This window comes from Cynocephalus volans, chromosome 1 (genome assembly GCF_027409185.1).
Source record: "Cynocephalus volans isolate mCynVol1 chromosome 1, mCynVol1.pri, whole genome shotgun sequence".
Lineage (NCBI taxonomy): Eukaryota > Metazoa > Chordata > Mammalia > Dermoptera > Cynocephalidae > Cynocephalus > Cynocephalus volans.
This window is the reverse complement of record NC_084460.1, coordinates 30,139,621-30,160,107: the sequence shown is the minus strand read 5'-3', so window position 1 is coordinate 30,160,107 and position 20,487 is coordinate 30,139,621. Positions and strand designations below refer to the sequence as shown.

At 40.1% G+C, this 20,487-nt stretch overlaps 1 protein-coding gene across 1 annotated transcript; it reads left to right on the top strand.

Moving 5' to 3' along the window:
- Positions 1-204: 204 nt before the first annotated feature.
- Positions 205-18,774, top strand: EIF2S2 (eukaryotic translation initiation factor 2 subunit beta). The gene is made up of 9 exons (XM_063094599.1): positions 205-361; positions 5,582-5,759; positions 7,387-7,490; positions 10,895-11,030; positions 11,714-11,814; positions 12,626-12,774; positions 14,774-14,830; positions 17,331-17,416; positions 18,288-18,774. The coding sequence occupies exons 1-9, from the start codon at positions 347-349 to the stop codon at positions 18,461-18,463; spliced, it is 1,002 nt and encodes a 333-aa protein (XP_062950669.1). The 5' UTR covers positions 205-346; the 3' UTR covers positions 18,464-18,774.
- Positions 18,775-20,487: the final 1,713 nt, after the last annotated feature.

The following is a 20,487-nucleotide window of genomic DNA, read 5'->3' as shown; positions in this document are numbered from 1 at the left end:
GCTCAGACGTCGCCCAAAGAACGCTAGGCGGCTGCCGCTCGAGTGCCCGCCTCCTTCTTCTATGCGGACTACAAGTCCCGGCATGCGTGGCGCCGCGGCGTCGCTTGGTAACTCGCGCCACACGAAGCAAACTAGGTTGGCTCTTCCGCGCGCCTGCGCCTTGGCCGGCTCTGCGCAGGCGCACCTCTAACGCTTGGGAGGAGAGGGCGGGGTGTTGTTCCCTTTCGCTGATGCAAGAGCCTAGTTCGGTGGTGGGAGAGGTATCGGCAGAAGGAGCGCTGCCACCGGGACTTGGGGCTGACCTGTCCGACTTCCTGTCCGTGCTGAACCCACTCGAGCCGCAGCCATGTCCGGGGACGAGGTGAGAGCCTGAGCCTGGCACTGGGGCTTTAAGGACAGGAGGGAAGCCAGACCTACCCCAGTGTGGGAGACCGGGCCTGCGGCCTAGCGGCCGGCCTCCGCCATGTGGGGCAGCCGGGCCTAGGCTGTCTGGGGCGGTAGGGCCGGCGAGGACTCCGCAGCCGCGGGCTTGGCCGCACCCGGCTCTCCTCAGAGCGTCGGCCCTGAGGTCGGCCGCTTCCTGTGGCCGGCGTTTCCGGAATGGAGAGCGCACGTTGGGTCGCCCGCTCTGAAGGGGTTTGGTTGCCTACTTAATGCCCCGACGGAACGAGATTGGGACTGGCGACCCCTGCATTCCTTTCCACTGGACACTGCAGCCCAAGCTCGCCTCATGGGCGCCGAGGGTGCCGCGAGGAGCTTCTTTCGGCTCTAGTGGAACACTCTTGTTAAAAACTTTGTAGGCTGGCTTGTCCGGGCCGGTATCCCGCCTTGGTACTACTCTCGAGCATTATTTCTTAAAAAGACGAGGAGGTGAGGGAGATAGGACAAGAAGAGAAGATTTTTCAGCCTCAAAAAGTGACTAACCTTCCCGGAAAGTTTCTGGGCGGGAGTGCTCGAGCTCCCCTTCACAGAGGACTCAGCGACGTGAGTGGGAATTTCGGGCTGCGAAGCCGGCTGGGTATTTTTCTACCCTCGTGCTTGGAGCTCAGCGAATTTCCTCAGATCTCCTTTTCCCAAACTTATCCTAGTTCATGTAAAGTCAAACGACTTAAAATGAAGTTGATGGTAAATGCTCTAAAGGTATTGCTTAACATTGGGGGAAGAGCTACCGCTTACCGGCGAGATATCCCCGGTCCCCCAATAAAAAAGCTTATGCAGTTTTATAGTTCACTTGCCCTATAGGGCCTTGGAGAGGAGGAGGAAGAGGAAGAATTCGAGGCTGTCTAGAGAGTTGGCTTTTGAGGTAGGCCCTGAACGATGCTTAGAATTTCCTCAAGCAGTGGAGAAGGCTTGATCACCATAGGGCACGGGAGTGGTCGAGAAAGGCAAGGGTGCTCACAGAAAGTGGAATATTCTCCAGTTTGGTTAGCGTTAAGCAGTGAATACTGAAAGAAGGTAGTGGTTAGTTCATGGAGGGCTTTGAAGACCAAATTAAGGAATTTGGAATTTATTCTGGAGGGGGATTCCGATCTCTGATTTCATTCTCACAACAACCGTGTAAAATGGGTCCAATTGTTATGCCCGTTTTAGAGATGAGAAAATTGAGGCTTACAGAGTTTTATAATGCCTACGATCAAATTCTAGGTGGCTGAGCCGGTAGTAGAATACCAGATCTATGCAATATTGTCTCCATCTAGGGAGTTTCTCACCAACTTGGAGAAACTGAGTCTAAAGGTACTGGTAGATGGTTCTTGCTTGGAGGTCATGAAAGACATTGCTCTAGGCTACTGTATTTCAAAAGTTCTGAGAGTGGCAGTGTCTCACACTTGTTTTGTTTCTACTCATTTTTCGAACTTCTCATAATCTTTAGCAAATACAGTGTGGGGTGTTATTCTGTGTATGGTTTCTATGTTAAAGTGCTCACAGTGTGGTAAGGGAGGTAAGAGAGGAGTGCAGCTGTAATGCAAGGTAAAAACTAATAGTTGCCACACCAGGTAGAAATAGAGCCATCAACATAGTGATTTGGGGGGCTAGAGGGATCTTTAGTTGTGGTATCAGGCTTAGAAAGAAGTGCAATGTGAATATGTTACTGAAGGATGAAACAGGATTTTGTCAAGCAGAGATCACAGAACCAGCATTCCAGCAGAGGACTTCAGAAGCCATAAAGTATTAAGCAGCTTTGCACTTCTCAGGTCTACCGGTCCAACTTCATTTTATAGACAGGAAACTGGGGCACAGGGAGGTTAACGTGCTCAAGGTCTCACAGCGAGCAAGTGGGACTAGAACCCTAGCTTTTGGCTTCTACTTTGTCTGGTAGAAGTTAGGGGTAGAAGGAAGTATGAAGAATAGGGTGTAAATTCTGGTTCCTCTAGATCTAGTTATCTGTTTGGCTAGATAACTATTCTTAGGCCAATCTCCTAATCTCTTACTACAGACTTGTGAGGAGCAAATGAAAATCTGTACTTGTAAATGATTTATAAACTGTCAGTGACTTTCCAAAGTGGAAGTAATCCTGCCTGGTAGTCAGTATTAAAGAGCCTAATATTAAAAAGTAGGACTTCTTTTACAGTTCTTTTTTCTTTAGATGGCTTATTGACATAAAAAAAACTGTACACAAAATAAACTGTACACATTTATTTTTAAACCTGGTAATTAAGCCAAAAACTCACCACAACATAACCCTTTTTAACCTAGTGGAACCATGATTCTGGAAATGTGGATGCTCCCTGGTAAGGAAAAAGAAATTCCCTAATCTGTAGGCATTCAGTATATTTCAGACCGTTTTTTTAAACCGTTGTCAATACTTAAGACTTACTACTAGGCCTCATTCACAAGGTTGTCAAAACATCAAGTTTTCACACAGTATGGTAAGGTGTTTTTGCAAAAGAAGATTTAAACTAAAAAGAGTTTCTGATTAAAAATGGTCTGTGTGTTGTATGAAGTTTGCAAAACACAGAAGAATACAAAGAAATAAAAAACTTCTCAGAATCCTATTACCCAGAGATGACAACACTGTTAGCATTCGTTCTCATGCTTGCTTCTCTGTGAGTTCTTTTGTGACTCACACCTGCCTTCTGGGTTTAGTATGATCGTAAAGTTTATTTCTTGGGTAAGGTGTGATGGACGAGAGGAGACTAACTGATGAAGCATTTCAGGGTATACCAGCTAAAATTACCTGGTATCCTTTTCCTTCTACAGGAGAACGGGAGAAGTTGAAAATAGAAACTATGATTTTGAAGGCTTCGTTGTGAACCTTAAAAAAAAAATAGCTCAAGTGATTCTGTAGTTTTCCATAAGTACACTATCGGCAGCTATTTGCTTCTCAAATCCAAACTAGTCTCATAAACCAGACATTTGGGGCAATCAACTGACAATTTGGAAGTTAGATAAGAAAGTCTTAAAAAGCCATGATTTTAGTCAGGACTGACATGACATTATACTTTGGGGAGGTCTGCTTTGGGTGCTGCCTTGGGATCCCTGGTTTCCTTATTTGGAAACTGTACTTTGCAGGGTGGTATAAATAAAATGAGGCAAGGAGTATACATTAAGTATCCAGAGACAGTAAATGAATGAGATGTTAATTATTTCAGTGTATGATTTCTGCATGTGTACTACCCAAACTGTTACTTGTAGACCTAATAAGAATGTTTTTCAGGGGATAAGGCAGTTGTGTGGCTGATGATTTCAGGATCCCTCACATCTTTGGTCTGTCTTGCTGAATAATAGTTAAAAGTCAGTCAATATTTAAGGGAACTTGATGCTTGAAAAAAATGCCGTAAGTGGATTGCCAGAACCAAATTTATAATATCTGGAGTGCTGTCTGTCCTTTTGCCAAGTCTCCTTACTTCAAGAATGAGAGTGAACGGTTTCTACCTCCTTGTAATATAATGTAGTCTGTAGGGTGACCCAAGGCCCAGTAGTAGGTCAGCAGTGGGGGGACTCCTTCCTCCTGGTTCTTTTGTCCTGGAAGGGACACTTTTTTTTAAGTTTGCTATATAATGTTTTTCAGACTGACTGCAGTTCAGAATTACTCATTTTTGCAATTGGATCTTTGTTAAGGGAAGAGAGAATAACTTTGAAATGAAGCTGTATAAAAATTTGCAGAATGCTTTGCAGATATTTCTCTATTGGGTGAGAACAGTGACTATCTTACCTTTTTACAGACCATAGCTTGGTTTCAGTCTAGCTTAGATTTCTTCATGTACTTGAGACATAAATTTAATTAGAATCAATTTTGGTTATTTTTTGAGAGTTTCATGATGTCTGGGAAATTAGATCACCTGAGTTGATGAAATTTCAGTGATAGGAATGAAGAGATAACCATGTTCGGTGAATTATAAAGCATTATATAAATTATATACGATTTATTGAGTACTTACTGTGCCAGGCACTGTGCCAAGGGATTTATGTTTATTTACTCATTTAATCCTCCCAACGACCTTGTGAGATTTGGTTTTAGTTCTCCTACTTCATCTCCATTTTACAGATGAGGCAGGGAATAACAAGTACAAGCCTGAGTCAGAATTTGAATCCAGTCAGCTGGGATTTAAGCTTGTGCCTTTAAACACTTTACTACACTGTCTGCAGTAGATTATTGGGCATAGGTGAATTTGAGCATGGTAGAATGTAGACAAAGATTGGTAAAGGGCTCAGGAAAAAAAATATTTGGGATATGAATCTAGTTCTCTTTGACCTCAAAGACCTTGCTCTTTTTTTTTTTTTTTTTTTTCTTTTTTTTTTCCCTGACCAGTAAGGGGTTTGCAACCCTTGGCATTGTGTGATCCGCACCACGCTCAGCCAGTGAGTGCACCGGCCATCCCTATATAGGATCCGAACCTGCAGCCTTGGTGCTAACAGCGCCGGACTCTCCCGAGTGAGCCACGGGGCCGGCCCAAGACCTTGCTCTTTCTATTCCATCAGACCTGCTCTGTGTGTTTAAATAAATTAGTTTTTCACTTATTTTATAGTAGACATTTAGATAAAAATAACCTAAGAACTTTTAATGTTCCACCAACAAAAAACGGAGTAAAACAAAAGGTTGTTATGCAAGTTTCTCTTAGAGATTTGCTATATGAAGCATTGCAGATGGATTTCCTTAAAGAATTGCATAAACTTCGGGATTTTTTAAAATTGGATCAAGTCTCAAGTCTCCAGGTGTAGCAACCCCAGGTTACTAACCTTGAATAAAACATTCATAATCTGCCTAGGCATTGGTTTTCTCATCCAGGAAGTGAGGGACATAGCACAGTTTGTTGCCAAGGTCCCTTCCCTAAATTCCATAATTCATTCATAATGTCCACATTTGCTCATAAATGAAAAGTGAAGTTGCTATATTTTATGATACTTCACAAATTCAAAGGCATATTTCATATCCCTCTCCCCCCATGTTTAATAGTATATAAGGAAGGTTGAATGGACAATTTATTATTTTTTTTGTAAAATCCTTCTTAGTGTTTAAATGCATCACAGTGCTCTTTTAATACTTTTAAGTGTATGCCTTTTGAGGATAAGGCATATTTGGAATGTGTGCATCATTAGTAACCACTTGGTCTCTTTCTTTTTTATTGTCTTTTAAAAACAGATGATTTTTGATCCTACTATGAGCAAGAAGAAAAAGAAGAAGAAGAAGCCCTTTATGTTAGATGAGGAAGGGGATGCTCAGACAGAAGAAACCCAGCCCTCAGAAACAAAAGAAGTAGAGCCAGAGCCAACTGAGGACAAAGATGTGGAAGCTGATGAAGAGGACAGTAGGAAAAAAGGTGAGTGGTTGACATGAGAGAGTCACTGTTGTCCTAGAGCCCTAGTTCCATCAGTGTTTTGGATTTTGTGCATGCAGTGACCTCTCACCTAATAAGACTCTTCCAGTAAAGTCAAGGCCAGCAACAGTCTGTGTGCACTGGACCTTTCCAGATTTCTGATAGGCTTGTTGCAGGGAAATTCCCACTGAATTCACAAGTTGCAAAGATGAAAGACAACAAAACTTGTCATTCCAGAGATGGTTTTCCAGTCTAACCTGTCAGGTCGCTTCTGTAACTTTAATGGTGGTTGTATTTGAGGGTAGGCAAAAAGAAATGGGACCAAGATAGGCAGTTCTGTGCCTTAGCAAGTCTGAAAATGTATATAAGAGATTAAAATTATAGCCTAAAATGTTTGGGGTTAGACACCAGCTTTAGTTAGTCACTCTAACATAGACACAATTTGACTATTAGAAATAAATGATTCAGTGAACATAATTTGTGTCTATGGAATATAAGACTGCTGGGATAGAGAGAACTGGTAGTCACTGAGCATCTACTGTGTACTAAGTATCTTGCACATGTTTTAAAAAAACTTGGAAAGTAAATTATTCCTGTTGATGAATTTATAAACAGCTCCTTGAAAAACTTTGTAACAGAAGGATGCTAAAATATTCCTGGTTATTATGGCAGGGCAAGTGGAAGATGTAGAACAGAACCCATTATTACTCATTAATGGGAGATGGAATTTCATTGATATTTGTATTTACTGTGTAGCCTTATTTTAGGTTTTTTTGGAGGGGCGGGCTACTGACTGGTATGGGGATCCAAACCCATGACATTGGTGTTATAAGGCTGTGCTCTAACCAACTGAGCTAACTGGCTAGCCCATGGCCTTATTTTGATGAATGTGAAATATTTTATAAGGCCTTTTGATTGATTGATTCAGTAAAGTGTTGAGCTAGGCACTAGGATTTAGGTGAACACCACTAGACCCCTAGTATTTAGTAGGGAAGTAGATAAACAAGCTGGTAATAAGTACCTCAATTGGGGTAAGCAAAAGGTACTATCCAAGTACTGTGGGGACACCTAACCCAGTTGAGGGGGAAAGGATAGATTTAGAGAAGGCTTCTTGGTACAAGTAACTTCTAATCAAGATCCTGTGAGATGGAGGTAAGAGCTGTGTGGGAGGGCCCATGGGAAGGCTTGGAGGTAAGAGACCACACACACACTATAGTAGGAACTAGAAGCAGTTTAGTAAGGCTGGAGCCAAGGGCTCTGAGGTATGGGAAGTGGTTTGGTGCAGGCAGGGAGCGTGTAGGCAGAAATGGAGAGATAAAGCTGGAGAGTCTTGGAAATTGTGTTAGAGCTCTGGCTTTCTCTTGGGAACAATGAAGAATGATACGGTCAGATTACTAAATAAATATTCTCAACATGATGCCCTAATCAGATTTTCTCCTACAAAGCTTTGAGTTGACCTGCCATTGTGTTTCTCAGAACCATAATTTTTGTGGTTGTAGAGGGACTACTTTACTAATTAATACCCTTTCCTGGTAACTTGATTAATTAATAGTTGAAACATGTTGGTGTAACTCATAATTTGATACTTTGCCTTCTACTAGTTGTTAATAATTGATATCTTTATTTTTAGATGCTTCTGATGATCTAGATGACTTGAACTTCTTTAATCAAAAGAAAAAGAAGAAAAAAACAAAAAAGATATTTGATATTGATGAAGCTGAAGAAGGTGTAAAGGTAGTATTGCTTTCTTGTTGAAGGTAAAATTTGACCTCTTGAGAGGTTGCTGATGGCTGATATTTCTCCCCCTTTGTCTCATCTCTTACTAGCTTTGCTTTTGTTATTAGCACCTAATCACCCACTGTTAAGGTCATTTCCTTGGTCGTGTATCTGACTAGGTATCTCAAAGGGATTATGGTTCAAGGAACTTAAGTTTAGTTCTTCATACTGTGCTATTAAGATGATCACAAAATGCCCCCTTGTCCTTTAGCCATATTGAGAATGGCTGAGGAGAGAGATTTCTGTGAGAAATCCTGAGGAGCAAATATTCCTGTGGTTTCTTCTTTTAAGCTTTTGGTAACATGTTGCATATACACAAACTTATTTGTGTACCTGTGAGCAACACAGAATGAATCCCAGCTTATGATGGTTGGTAGCTGTTGACAATGTGGCCTGTAGGCAAACCAGAGCACTCAGACTAGTTTTATGGAATTCTCTGATCTTGTAGGGACTTGAGACCCTGCGATTGTCTTATTACTGGATTGATTTCCAATAGAAATGTCTCAAAATTCTTTTGAACAGGTAGGGGGAGTAGATAGGTAGGCATGTAGGTGAATAGGAGGGTGGACGGATGGAGGAGGAAGGGGCCGAAAGTTTGTTCTTCCTCTACCTAGAGCTACCATTTTAAAGACCCCAACAAGGAATCACTTTAGCAGGGTCCACACATCTATTTATACAACCTAAGATAATAGAAATTTTATGTGTATGTATATACATACAGTGTGCAATAGCAAGAACACACATACATGCACACAACCAAGTGTCCCATTTTGTGTCCTCTGCCAAAATTTTTCTTTGGTAAATAGTTTATTTGCTCAAACTCAAGTAAATAAAGTATATCCCACATATAGCAGAAAATGTATACAATAATTCATGGGGTTTTGGAAACAATGTCATAATTTTGATGACTTGGTTATTTCAGTAAATATGTACTGGTTATTACAATGAGTCAGGTATTGTGTGCTAATTGCTAGGGTACTGAAATGAATAAGATATTTTTTCTATTTTCAGAGATATTTTAGTTCAGGGATAATTTAGAATCCTTCACAACAAACTGGTTTTACCTGGATTCATCTTGTTCTGTCCTCTTCCTGCTACTGTAGGGAAATTGAGAAAGAAATGCTTAGATTATGCTGAACAAATGGGATTTAAATATCCTGGATAATAAGGTGACACATAGAGATGTGCTGCAGAAAATCATGGTTTACAAGGTTTTGTTGGTTTACACATAGAGATGTGCTGCAGAAAATCATGGTTTTACAAGGTTTTGTTGGTTTTTTCCTCCAGTAGCTTTTGTCCTGAGGAGTCACTGATAAGCTCTACTCTTATTAAATTAAATGCTTAGATACTTTTTTCTCTGCTGTTGAAATCATAAGAGGATACTATAAGTACCCTGGTCATCTGGCAAGACATGGACACTAACTTGAAGCTGAAGTGTTTTTGAGGTCTTGGGTTACTCTCCCACCATCATGGGGCTTTTAAAAAGCCTTGAAAAACACTTTTTGCTGTTCTCTGCCTTTTGCTGTGTCTTGGTCACAGTTTGGAAGTAGATTTTACTGAGATAAAATAAGTAATAGCATAGGACTAGAAGCTGGCTGTTGTGTGCTAATTTATATTCAGCATTTCTAAGTTTCTTGTTTATTGACTGTCATCTTAGAGACTAGGTCAATATCTGGTTTCTTGTTTGTATGGTATCTAGCTAATACAATGGGCTGGTTGGTCTTTGATGACCAAATGTGGCACCAAGACTACACAACTGGACTTGGGATCCCAAATCTGAACTTCATTTACTCCCAGCTATTCCAGTTTTTCTGCTGATAAGGTTTCTGAAATTACTGTAGCCATTGTCACAGTAGTTCAGGGTGTAGGCACACAAAAAACAGGTATAAATTGATAGATAATGTCGACAGCACACTTCAGGATAAGGAGCTAGATAACCTGGTGAGAGGAAGGAAAAATTAGAAGGCTGGAAACTGAGACTGGCTCTTTCTGCCATCTGGAGTGTTTATGACTTATTTCTAGGATTTATTTTTTTATTTTTATTTTTTTAAAAAGATGACCGGTAATGGGATCTTAACCCTTGACTTGGTGTTGTCAGCACCATGCTCTCTCAAGTGAGCTAACTGGCTATCCCTATATAGGGATCCGAACCTGTGGCATTGGTGTTATCAGCATCACACAATCCCAAGTGAGCCACGGGCTGGCCCTATTTCTAGGATTTAATATGTCCTATTTACATCCATGCGTATAGCAACTCATCTTGGGGTTAAGCTTTACCTTGTTTTCAGGCCCTAATTCCCCATGGGTTCTCTCTTTCTAATGTCATCTATTGAATTGATGTCCAAAGACCTCTGCACAGTCTGGTGCCAGGCTGACTGTGGTCTAATAAAAAATAAATATTTGGTCTTTGTCCCTGTTTCTTGGCACCCAACTCCTAAAACCTTTCTAATCTCCTAAATGATGAGTGTTTTGTGTGCTAGAAATGACTAGTGGCTGCGGCCCCTAGATAGCTTCAGGATTGTGGCTGGTCACCAGAAAGACCAAGCAGTGATTAGGAGATTGGAACTACAATGTCCCTCTGCCATCTCTGGGGAGGGGAGAAGGTCTGAAGATAGAATTCAATCACCATTGGCCATGTCTGTGTAATGAAACTGCTAATTAATGGGTTCAGAGAGCTTCAAGGTGCTGTGAGGGTTGCATGCCTGGAGATAGCATGGTAGCTTCACTCCTGCCTTTCTCACCACCTCCTCAGCCCTCTACCGCAATATCTTGTCCTATCATCACTTCCATGTGGTTGTCTCCTTTATAAATTGGCAATAATGAGTAGTGTGCTTTCCTGAGTTGTGAGTTGTTTTGGCAAATTATTGACTCTTTGAGGGAGTTGTGGGAACGTCCGAATTTGTAGGCAAGTCTGACAGAAGTGTGGACAATGTTGGGATCCCGTACTTGCAACTGTCTTCTGAAGTGAGGGCATTCTTATAGGACTGAACCCTTAAATTTATGGAGTTCGACAATAACTTTGGGTAGTGATTGTCAGAATTGAATTAGAGGACACCAGGTTGATATTGGAGAGTTGGAGAATTGGTGTGGGAAAATACCATATATTTGGTGTCCACAGGAAAAATCCCTCCCATTGACTGCATTAGAGTCATTTAGAAACTTCTTTAAAATACTCCTGAACCCTGTTGTTGCTAAAGATCATCAATCAGAAGATTTAAGTATCTTCTAAAGTTTCTTGTCTGTAACTTCAGTTTTGAATATTTTAAATTTTTTCCCCTCTAGAATGATACCAGCACATGTCATTTTAAAACAAGAATTAGTCCTGATATCAAAATATTGAGACTCTTATCTCAATTTCTTAGGATCTCAAGATTGAAAGTGATGTTCAGGAATCAGCTGAACCAGAGGATGACCTTGACATTATGCTTGGCAATAAAAAGAAGAAAAAGAAGAATGTCAAGTTCCCAGATGAGGATGAAATACTAGAGAAAGATGAATGTAAGTAATATTGGGGACTTAGCAGCTCGTGTCCAGTTTACTCAAGCCTTTGGCTCTAGTCTCCTGTGGGGGGTTGGTGAGAATGCTTCCTTTTAAAAATATTTTTTCTGCCCCTTTTTTCCACTGTCTGATAATGGAAGCTGAAAGGAAATAGTATCTAACTTGATAATGGCAGTTAAAGATTTTATGGGGGAAGAATTTGGCAATTGTGCTTACATAAAAAACATACCGATTCAGACTTGGGAAAATTACTGTTACTGGAGTTTAAATAATGTTTAAATTTTTTTTTAATGTTTTAGTTACTGTTTTATTAGTTTCTAAATGCTATAGAGCCTTTAGAGAACTTTAGTATGGTCAGCAGATGGGTTTTTATGGATGTGGATGTTTAAGTGCTTCAAAACAGTTGGACTCTTTTTCCTCCAATTTTTTAATACATTGTTTTATCTTTTGTTTGTCAATAAATATTTCATATTAAGTGCCTTTTGTGAAAGTCATAACATCCCTGTCTTTGAAGCAAAAGGGGTTGTTTGTGAGCCTTGGTCTCTAAGCTTGAGGCCATTATGAATGCAGTTATGGAAGGGAAGACAAATGTCTTTGAAAATTTCATTGCTCTAGATCTGCCCCCTCCCCTTTTGTTATTGTAGCAGAGCCACCCCCTCATTCTTACAGTCTGTTATCTGTAGCTTTAGAAGATGAAGACAGCAAAAAAGATGATGGTATCTCATTCAGTAACCAGACAGGTCCTGCTTGGGCAGGCTCAGAAAGAGACTACACATATGAGGAGGTAAGACAAATTTTGTTGGGAAAAGAGGCTATGCTTTTCACTTGAGCTTTAAAATAATGAAGATAAATGTTCTTTGAATTGGAAGGGCCAGATTGTGATACAGATGGCAGAGAGGGCATGCAGGCAGTGTACAGCATTTCCTGATGCCTGTGTGTGGGGCAGTCTGCCCAGCATATGGCAGTCATTGTAGTTCTCACTATCCCCACATGAATTCATGGACTTCTCAGGGCATGGATCCCTCTAGGAATCAGAGGGTCAGTGGTGACAGAATGGCTAATTTGGGGCTAGGGTAGTCTGGAATTTGCATGTTTGGGCTTTTGTGAATCTTAACTTTTCTATTTATCATATACTTTTCCATTTATCATATACTTTTCCATAGAAATAGCAGAATTAGTAGGGGCTTGTTCATTCATTTAACTTTTTTTTTTTTTAAAGACGACCGGTAAGGGGATCTTAACCCTTGACTTGGTGTTGTCAGCACCACGCTCTCCCAAGTGAACTAACTGGCTATCCCTGCATAGGGATCCAAACCCGTGGCCTTGGTGTCATCAGCACCGCATTCTCCCAAGTGAGCCACGGGCTAGCCCTCATTCATTTAACTTTGAACAAAGAATCACTGAGCATCTGTAATGGAGCAAATCATGGTTGGAGATTAAGCCCATGCCCTCAAGGAGCTCCTAGTCATGTAGTGATGCCTGTGTATACTTAGTAAAAAGTGAAGTATTCTCTGTTAAAGCAAAGTGACTCAAATGGGAACTTTATACTCCTCCTGTTACTGAGAATATGCATAAATATCACTTTATCTCTATAGCTACTGAATCGAGTGTTCAACATCATGAGGGAAAAAAATCCAGACATGGTTGCTGGAGAGAAAAGGAAATTTGTTATGAAACCTCCACAGGTCGTCCGAGTAGGAACCAAGAAAACTTCTTTTGTCAACTTTACAGATATCTGTAAACTGTAAGTTGTTTAATGGAGAGCCTCCACACCAAATACCAGATTCTCAATAGAGTGTTAAGAATGTTAAATGTCCTTATCGTGGACTTTACTGCAGGTAGTAAGAGAGAATGCACAGGTGTAGGGGTTAGGTTACGGGAGGTCACAGTTGAAGTTCATCAGTTCTCATAGGTCTTGGGCTCATTTTTATTAGGGCATCCAGAGGTGAGAGAAGTCAACTTCTGCTGACCTATGAGAGTGGATCCTAACCAGATGGAGTGAAGAGTGAGGAGGCTGAATGTAGTCCTCAGCCAGGAACCTGGGGAGCTCAGGGAGGTGGAAAAAGTTCATCAGTCAGACTGGTGTGGGCCTGCAAGCAAGTAGTAAGCTGTGGTAAAGTGGCCGAACTTGGTGTGCCTCTTTCTTGAATTGCCAGGACACAATTGATGAGAGTTCAGCTTTCTTAATTACCGTTACATTCCATTCCACCCCCAAGTCATTGTCTGGTATCACACTGGTTTTCTGGGTTTTTTTTTTTTTTTTTAAAGATGACCGGTAGGGGGATCTTAACCCTTGTCTTGGTGTTGTCAGCACCACACTCACCCAGTGAGCTAACTGGCCATCCCTATATAGGGATCCAAACCCATGGCCTTGGTGTTGTCAGCACCACACTCTCCCGAGTGAGCCACGGGCCAGCCCCTCACACTGGCTTTTAACCTATTTTTTCAATATATCATGAAACTTTACTCATGTCATTAAATAGTCTTCATAAGTGTTTTAAATAGATATACAACATATTCTAACAGTTCCTTGAGTTGGATATGGTTGCTCCCAGGTTTTTTTTTTTAATCAGAGCCAAAGCTTTAAGGAACGTCATTATACATATATCTTTGCAGTAGCTCAGAATGGAGCCTTAGGGCAGAAATTCCCAAAATGGAATTGCTGATTTAAAAGGAATAGATATTTTTATAGCAAACGTTGGCAAATTGCTTTCCTGCAAGCTTGTACTAATTTATACTCCCACCAGCAATGTAGGGGCTTACCTATTTTATATTTTCATCAACTCTCACCTATTGCATTTTGGGAAAAAATGAAAATTGTAATAGTAGGACTTGTTGTTGGATCAAGTTCAAACACTGCCAAAAATGTATAGATTTAAAAAATGAAAATACTGAATTGCATTGTTCTGTTTGCTTTTAAAACTTTATATGTAGTTGTGTTTTTGTTTTGTTTTTTTGTGGGGTTTTTTTGTTTTCTATATATAGAGACCTGTCTTATTCTAAAATCAGGATAGTATACCATTGAATGGATGTACCGTAATTTATTTAACCAGTTCCCCAGTTGGTGAATATTTAAGCTGTTTCTATTTTTCTACTGTTGCGCTGTAATGAAGTATTTCTCTATATAGTTCTCTCTCTTTTTTTTTAATCAAAAACTTCAAATAGAAAATACATAGGGATTAGGATAACAAACATACGTCTTTCACCGTGGTTTCTAAGTTTGGTTTATATTGACTTTTTTTTTTTTTCGTAGCTGGCCAGTACAGGAGTAGAACCCTGGACCTTGATGTTATCAGCCCCACATTCTAACCAACTGAGCTAACCGGCCAGCACTAATATGTTGACCTTTTGACATATTTGCTTCAGATCTTTTTACTTTAAAAAGAGGGTTTTACAGTTAAAATTAAGGCCACCTTTGTATCTCTTTCTGATCCCTTTCTCCTTCCTTCTCAGAGGAAGATGTTGTCCTCTAAAGTTGGTGTTTATCTTTCCTGTCCACGTTTCTAGAAGCTTACTCATGCATATATTCATCAAACCATGTAATGTTGTTCTATGGGCATTAAAATGTAGATAAGTAGCAGCATAAAGTATATATCTTTATTTCAAAGTTTATATGAACCGTGCACTGAAATTCACCTAATAGTTGAATAATCACATATCAAAACAGTGAACGGGATGGTTTTTTAGTAGTTTGGTCAGATTTCTTTGAAAGATAAGGTTTATATATTTGATTTTCTTTTTAGATTACATCGTCAGCCCAAACATCTCCTTGCATTTTTATTGGCTGAATTGGGTACAAGGTAAGAAACTATATTCACATTTATATACACTACTACTGGATATTTTATGCGAACCTCTCAACTTGAAAAGGATATGTAACATGCTTAGAAAAGGCATTCACCTGATTATCAGACAAATGTTTAGGCCATCGAAGGAGTGAAATCATTTCTGTGGGAGTGCTTGGCTGCTTAGGAATAGGGTACAGAGTTGGCTCATCTGAACAGGCCTGCCAGTGTACCAGAGTGAGTACTGCAGTACTCCCATGTTTAGAATTTCCTGTCACTAATTGGAACTCTTGGGTCTTTTTATGGAGCAAATATTAGATTTCAGAGGAAGCCATTTTTTTAAGGAAGAAATTTTTTTCTAAATTGGTAATAGGCTGTTAAAGAAATATAGCTTGTTAGTTGATGAGTGGCACAAAAGAAACCACTCAAATGGGTTCTTGATTAAATAGCTACTTTCCTATCTTCAGGGCTCACCTGTTGAAGGTGAGACAGTTCATCCCCATTCAGGAAGGCCAGGATCTCATGGTGCCCATGCCAGTGAATTTGACTACTGTAAGTGCGAGAAGCCGAATGTCCCTTTAAAAAAAGAAATGTGGACTTAGGTCATAATGACTAACACATATTGAGCACGTATTACGTGCTGGGTACTGTGCCAAGTGCTTTTTTGGTTCCCTTTCTGTTTTACAGTAGTTTTTGTTGTTTTTTTGTTTGTTTTTGTTTTTTTGCAGCTGGCCAGTATGGGGATCCAAATAATTTTACAAGTTTTATGAAGTAGAAAATTAATATCCCTGGCCTGGCCGGTTAGCTCATTTAGTAGAACTGAGTTATGGTATTGATAACACCAGGGTCAAGGGTTTGGATCTCTGTACTGGCCAGCTGCAAGGAAAAAAAGTAAATATCCCTGTCTTCAGATTTGGAAACAGGTTCAATGAAGTGAAGTATTTGGTAACATAGTGGCACAGTCAAGATGAAAACTCAGGTCTGCCTCTGGAGTTTGAGCTCTTAAAAGGCTTACTGCCTTTGTTTTGCTAGCAGTACAGAGATAAAATTAAGGTGTTCTTTTCTCTTCCTACTCTCTCAAAACTCTGTTGGAATTTGCTACACTTGCTGTGGGCTTAGGAGTAATTTATTTGACCATGGTGGCTATGTAGGCTCTGTTGTAGAAGAATTGTGTTTTAAATATAAATTTGTTAACAATTATTGTTTATTTTTAACTTGCATACTAACGAAGGAGCAAAAGCTAGCAGTGTTTTTTCTACTTCTCAGAATAATCTGTAGTTTTATAGAGTTGATATAAATTATAACAAGCTGTATGACCAGTGAACTTACAGTCAGTGGGTTAAATATTATAGGGTTGTTGAGAAAATTCAATTTCTTTTGACAGTGAATGAGAAAAATTTGCTACATCAAGCACTGGAGTCACCGTAGCCTGGAGATTAAGGGTTATAGTCCATGGAGGATGATATTAAACCCTTATAGTTAAAGGAGAATCACAGGAGGTTCTTGCAAAAGTCAGTTTTATGATGAGATACAGAACAAATATAAATTTAACTCTGCCTGGCTGGATTTTGTTGTTTTCACTTTGTGATTTGTAATTTTTTAATTTTTAATTTAATTTAATTTTTTTTTTCTGACTGGTAAGGGGATTGCAACCCTCGGCACAGTGTGGTCTGCACCACGCCCAGCCAGTGAGCGCACCGGCCATCCCTATATAGGATCCGAACCCGCGGCCTCCGCGCTACCGGTGCCACACTCTCCTGAGTGAGCCATGGGGCTGGCCCATGATTTGTAATTTTTTTTATTTTTAATGAATGATAGTGTCTGGCCCAGAGCTTTGCTTTCTCAAAAGTGCTTGTTAGTTGCTTCTTCTCAAAAAATTTATCATTGAGTACCATTGACAATTTGTGGCCTGTGATTTCAATTATACTTTTTTTGGTAATAGCTTTATTGATATACAACTCACACATTTAAAGTATATAATGTAATGGTTTTTAATATGTTTATATATTAAAATTAATATGTATAACCACCACCACATTTAATTTTATATATATTTTTCAGCTCTGTTTAATCATGATGAAATCAAAATATTTGGTGCTTAGAATTTTAAAAAATATGTATAGCCTCTTTTATGTTTTTATATTTATAGCCCCCTCACTTGCTTTGCACATGGCATGCATTCAGTAAAAGTTTATTTTCCTTTGTTGGATGAGTGGGCTATCACACATAAGGAATCAATTTGTTTTAGACTTAAAATCAATTATAAATCTGATTGTTGTCATTGGAGATTTAATTGGTTGAAACTGTATTTAATGTTAGTATGGCTAGGTCATCAGTCACCAGTTACTTAATTAAAAATAAATTTTGAGAAACCAGGTAGTATAGCATTGATCCTAAAACTTACCCTATACGTTGAATATATTTCAAATTCACTAAATATAAAGGCGCTGGAATTGGATTCCTCCAGGGAAAAAAATTAATAATAATGGAGATATTTTTGTTTTTTTTTTCATAGTGGTTCTATAGATGGTAATAACCAACTTGTAATCAAAGGAAGATTCCAACAGAAACAGATAGAAAATGTTTTGAGAAGATATATCAGTAAGTGAATACAGTAGTCCCCCCTTATCCAAGGCTTTGCTTTCTGAGTTTTCAGTCAGCACGTACAATATAGAGTACAATAAGATGTTTTTAAGAGAGAGGGAGAGACCACATTCACATAACTTTTATTACAGTATATTGTTGTAATTGTTCTGTTTTATTATTATTGTTATTAATCTCTTACTGTGCCTAATTTATAAATTAAACTTTATCATAGGTATGTATGTATAGGAAAAAACATGGTACATATGTATAGGATTCAGTATATGTATCTGTGGTTTCAGGCATCCTCTGGGGCTCCTGGAACATATCCCCTGTGAATAAGGGAGGACTACTGTAATTTAATTTTACTACGTCACTCTGAATTGTTCTCATCAGTCTGCAGTGTTTCAGGGGAGAGCCATTTGTTTGTAATGAGCCTGGAAAAGCTGGCCTTAAGAAGATCAGGGAGAAAATGACAGTAAAAGGGAGGTGGCTCTTGACCTCTGGTTCGTGGTACAGAGAAAGGGGCTTGGATTTCTTAGGAAGACCCAGCTGATTGAGACTGCTGGTTGATTCTAGGCTGAAGGCCAAGTCGGAGAAACTTGCCTGCAGTTCAGGCCTGAACTGGCCTGGCCCCCTTTTGTTATCTTTCTAATCACTTAAAATTGTCATGTCTTTTTTCAACTCATGTTTTAGTACCAGAAGCATCACAACAGACAGCTTGTGTTTTCTTACCCCTAGAAAAGCTAAGCTTCCCTGATCGGGGTGCCCAGGTAAACTGTCATCTCAGCCTGATCCTGTGGAGTTCAGTTTAGATGTATTTCAGAGAGCAAAAACCTCTGCCTCAGTGCTGTGGCCACCAGGTAATGCTGTGTTGCTTTTCCTACAGAGGAATACGTCACTTGTCACACATGCCGATCACCGGACACAATCCTGCAGAAGGACACCCGACTCTATTTCTTACAGTGTGAAACTTGTCATTCTCGATGCTCTGTTGCCAGTATCAAAACCGGCTTCCAGGCTGTCACGGGCAAGCGAGCACAGCTCCGTGCCAAAGCTAACTAACTTGCTAATCACCACTGATTTTGCAAAGTGTGTTGTGGAGATTTGGCTGGACAGGTTTACCATCAGAGTGGATATACCATTGTATTAAAAACAAGGTAAAAAAAAAAAAGCTGCCAGTTCTTTGGCGAGTGGTTGGTTGGTCTGAAATCCTTGCAAGATGCTGATGCTCAAGCTGTTGACATACTCATTGCCTACTTTAACAACTGTCAGAGAAACGTGATATGGGGTAAGGAGGTGCTTTTTTAAAATCGTTCATAGACTTCTGTAAAATGCAAGATAAATTAAAGTTATTATAACAGTGATTCTTTCAATTTGGTTTGTCCTTCAGTTTTCTTTTTTATAAAAATTTTGCTTGATGAATTCAGTAAGAAACAAAAGAAAACAGTTTGTGCCTGAGCTCTGGTGAGGTCTCTGTGTCCTTATCCTGAGATACTGGACATTGGCAGGCACTTCAGCTGGGCAGCCATTTTCCTTCTCAGCTTCTCTTGGATACACAGTTAAAGTAGACATGGCTTCCTGTGAAGAGGGTGGTTGGAGCATGAGATCTGGGGAGACTTCCTGTTTTCAGTGTCCAGGGAATGACTACATAGATTTGAATTCTTTTTCTTATGTGAGGATTATTGCTACTACCTCACTGCCAAGTCCTCCTCCAGCTGTTAACACTTGAGGGAATTCAAGGTATGAGATACCCTCCCCCCTTAGAATTTTCCTTATTGGCCACTTAAGAGGTCTTAGAATCATCACCTCAGGGGCTGGCAGGTTGGCTCAGTTGGCTAGAGCACAGCCTTGTAATATCAAAGTCAAGGGTTCAGATCCCCATACCAGCCAGCTGCCAAAAAAAAGAAACATAGCCTCTGAGTGTGACTTGAAACTGGCACAGTAAGAAAAAATCCTAGTTGGGCTTCTCTGTTGGTTAGGAAGCAACGTGGTATGTGCAGTATGGGAACTCTTCTGAGAGTCCAAACAGTGATGCTAGAGGAAGTTTGTGTTCTGGGTTTGAAAAAGGCCCACCACAAATGCTTTTCTGCTTTCTATATGAAAGTAGCTTTTGAATGTGACCATGAGAATCCTAGAGATGGTGCTGCTTGTGAGTGTTTCTGGTGCCTCCAGTTCTGCCTCCTGAGGATTTGGCTGGAAGGGTATTTCTCCATCAGCACAAAGGGGAGAAGGCCATCTCGTGTCTGCCGTGATCTGCCTTGCTCGCACTTGCTGAGGATAAGGGCATACCTGCTGTTCCTTGCTTTCTTGTTGCCAGAGTGTTTATACTAAGCAGCCCAGGAGCATTCACTCAGCCCTGAATGTCTTGACCATGTTTTTGATCACTGTGACCTTAATTTTAAAGTATAGGCCAAGTGTTGTCAAGTACCTTGGCCATGAAGCAGAGGAGGGTGCTTCCTTCAATCCAGTAGGTCCTCCTGAGGGGACCACACTGGCTGAACTGCCACCACTGCCATGATGAACCCAACTGCTGTTTATGATCCCATTTTCTTCTTCTTTTTTTTTTTTTTTTTTTTAATATATGTATGCCCACACAGTTCCCAATGTTGGATATTACTGCGTGAATAAAGCAAGGATCAGTGCCTCTTGTATAATTAGTGCTCCATTGCTTTTGTGTGTATGTATGTGTGTTTCATTTATTTCTTTACTTAGTGGGACCCCTTAAGGAAAGTCATGGGACTTCAGAGTTTGGTGACAGGTTGGTGATTTCAACCCTAGTTTTAAACTCCATTCTCAAAGCAGATTCTCAGGACTGATCCTGCCCCTTTAAAATATTCCAGTTGAGATACTGTTTGATTAAAATTAGATTGACTTTATAACTGAACCCACTGAAAATGATGGATTGCCCTAGATTACCCATACACAGTAGCATAGGCCTCTTCTGTCTCTGCTACCTCTCACTAACCACAGCCCAGCTGGAAGGAACCTTGCCATGGAATGACAAAGCAAAGGCAATCAAGGGTTTCTGATCAAGAGCCAGATTCTAGTTGTCAGAAGGGTACCAGACCATTATTTCCAAAGTGTCT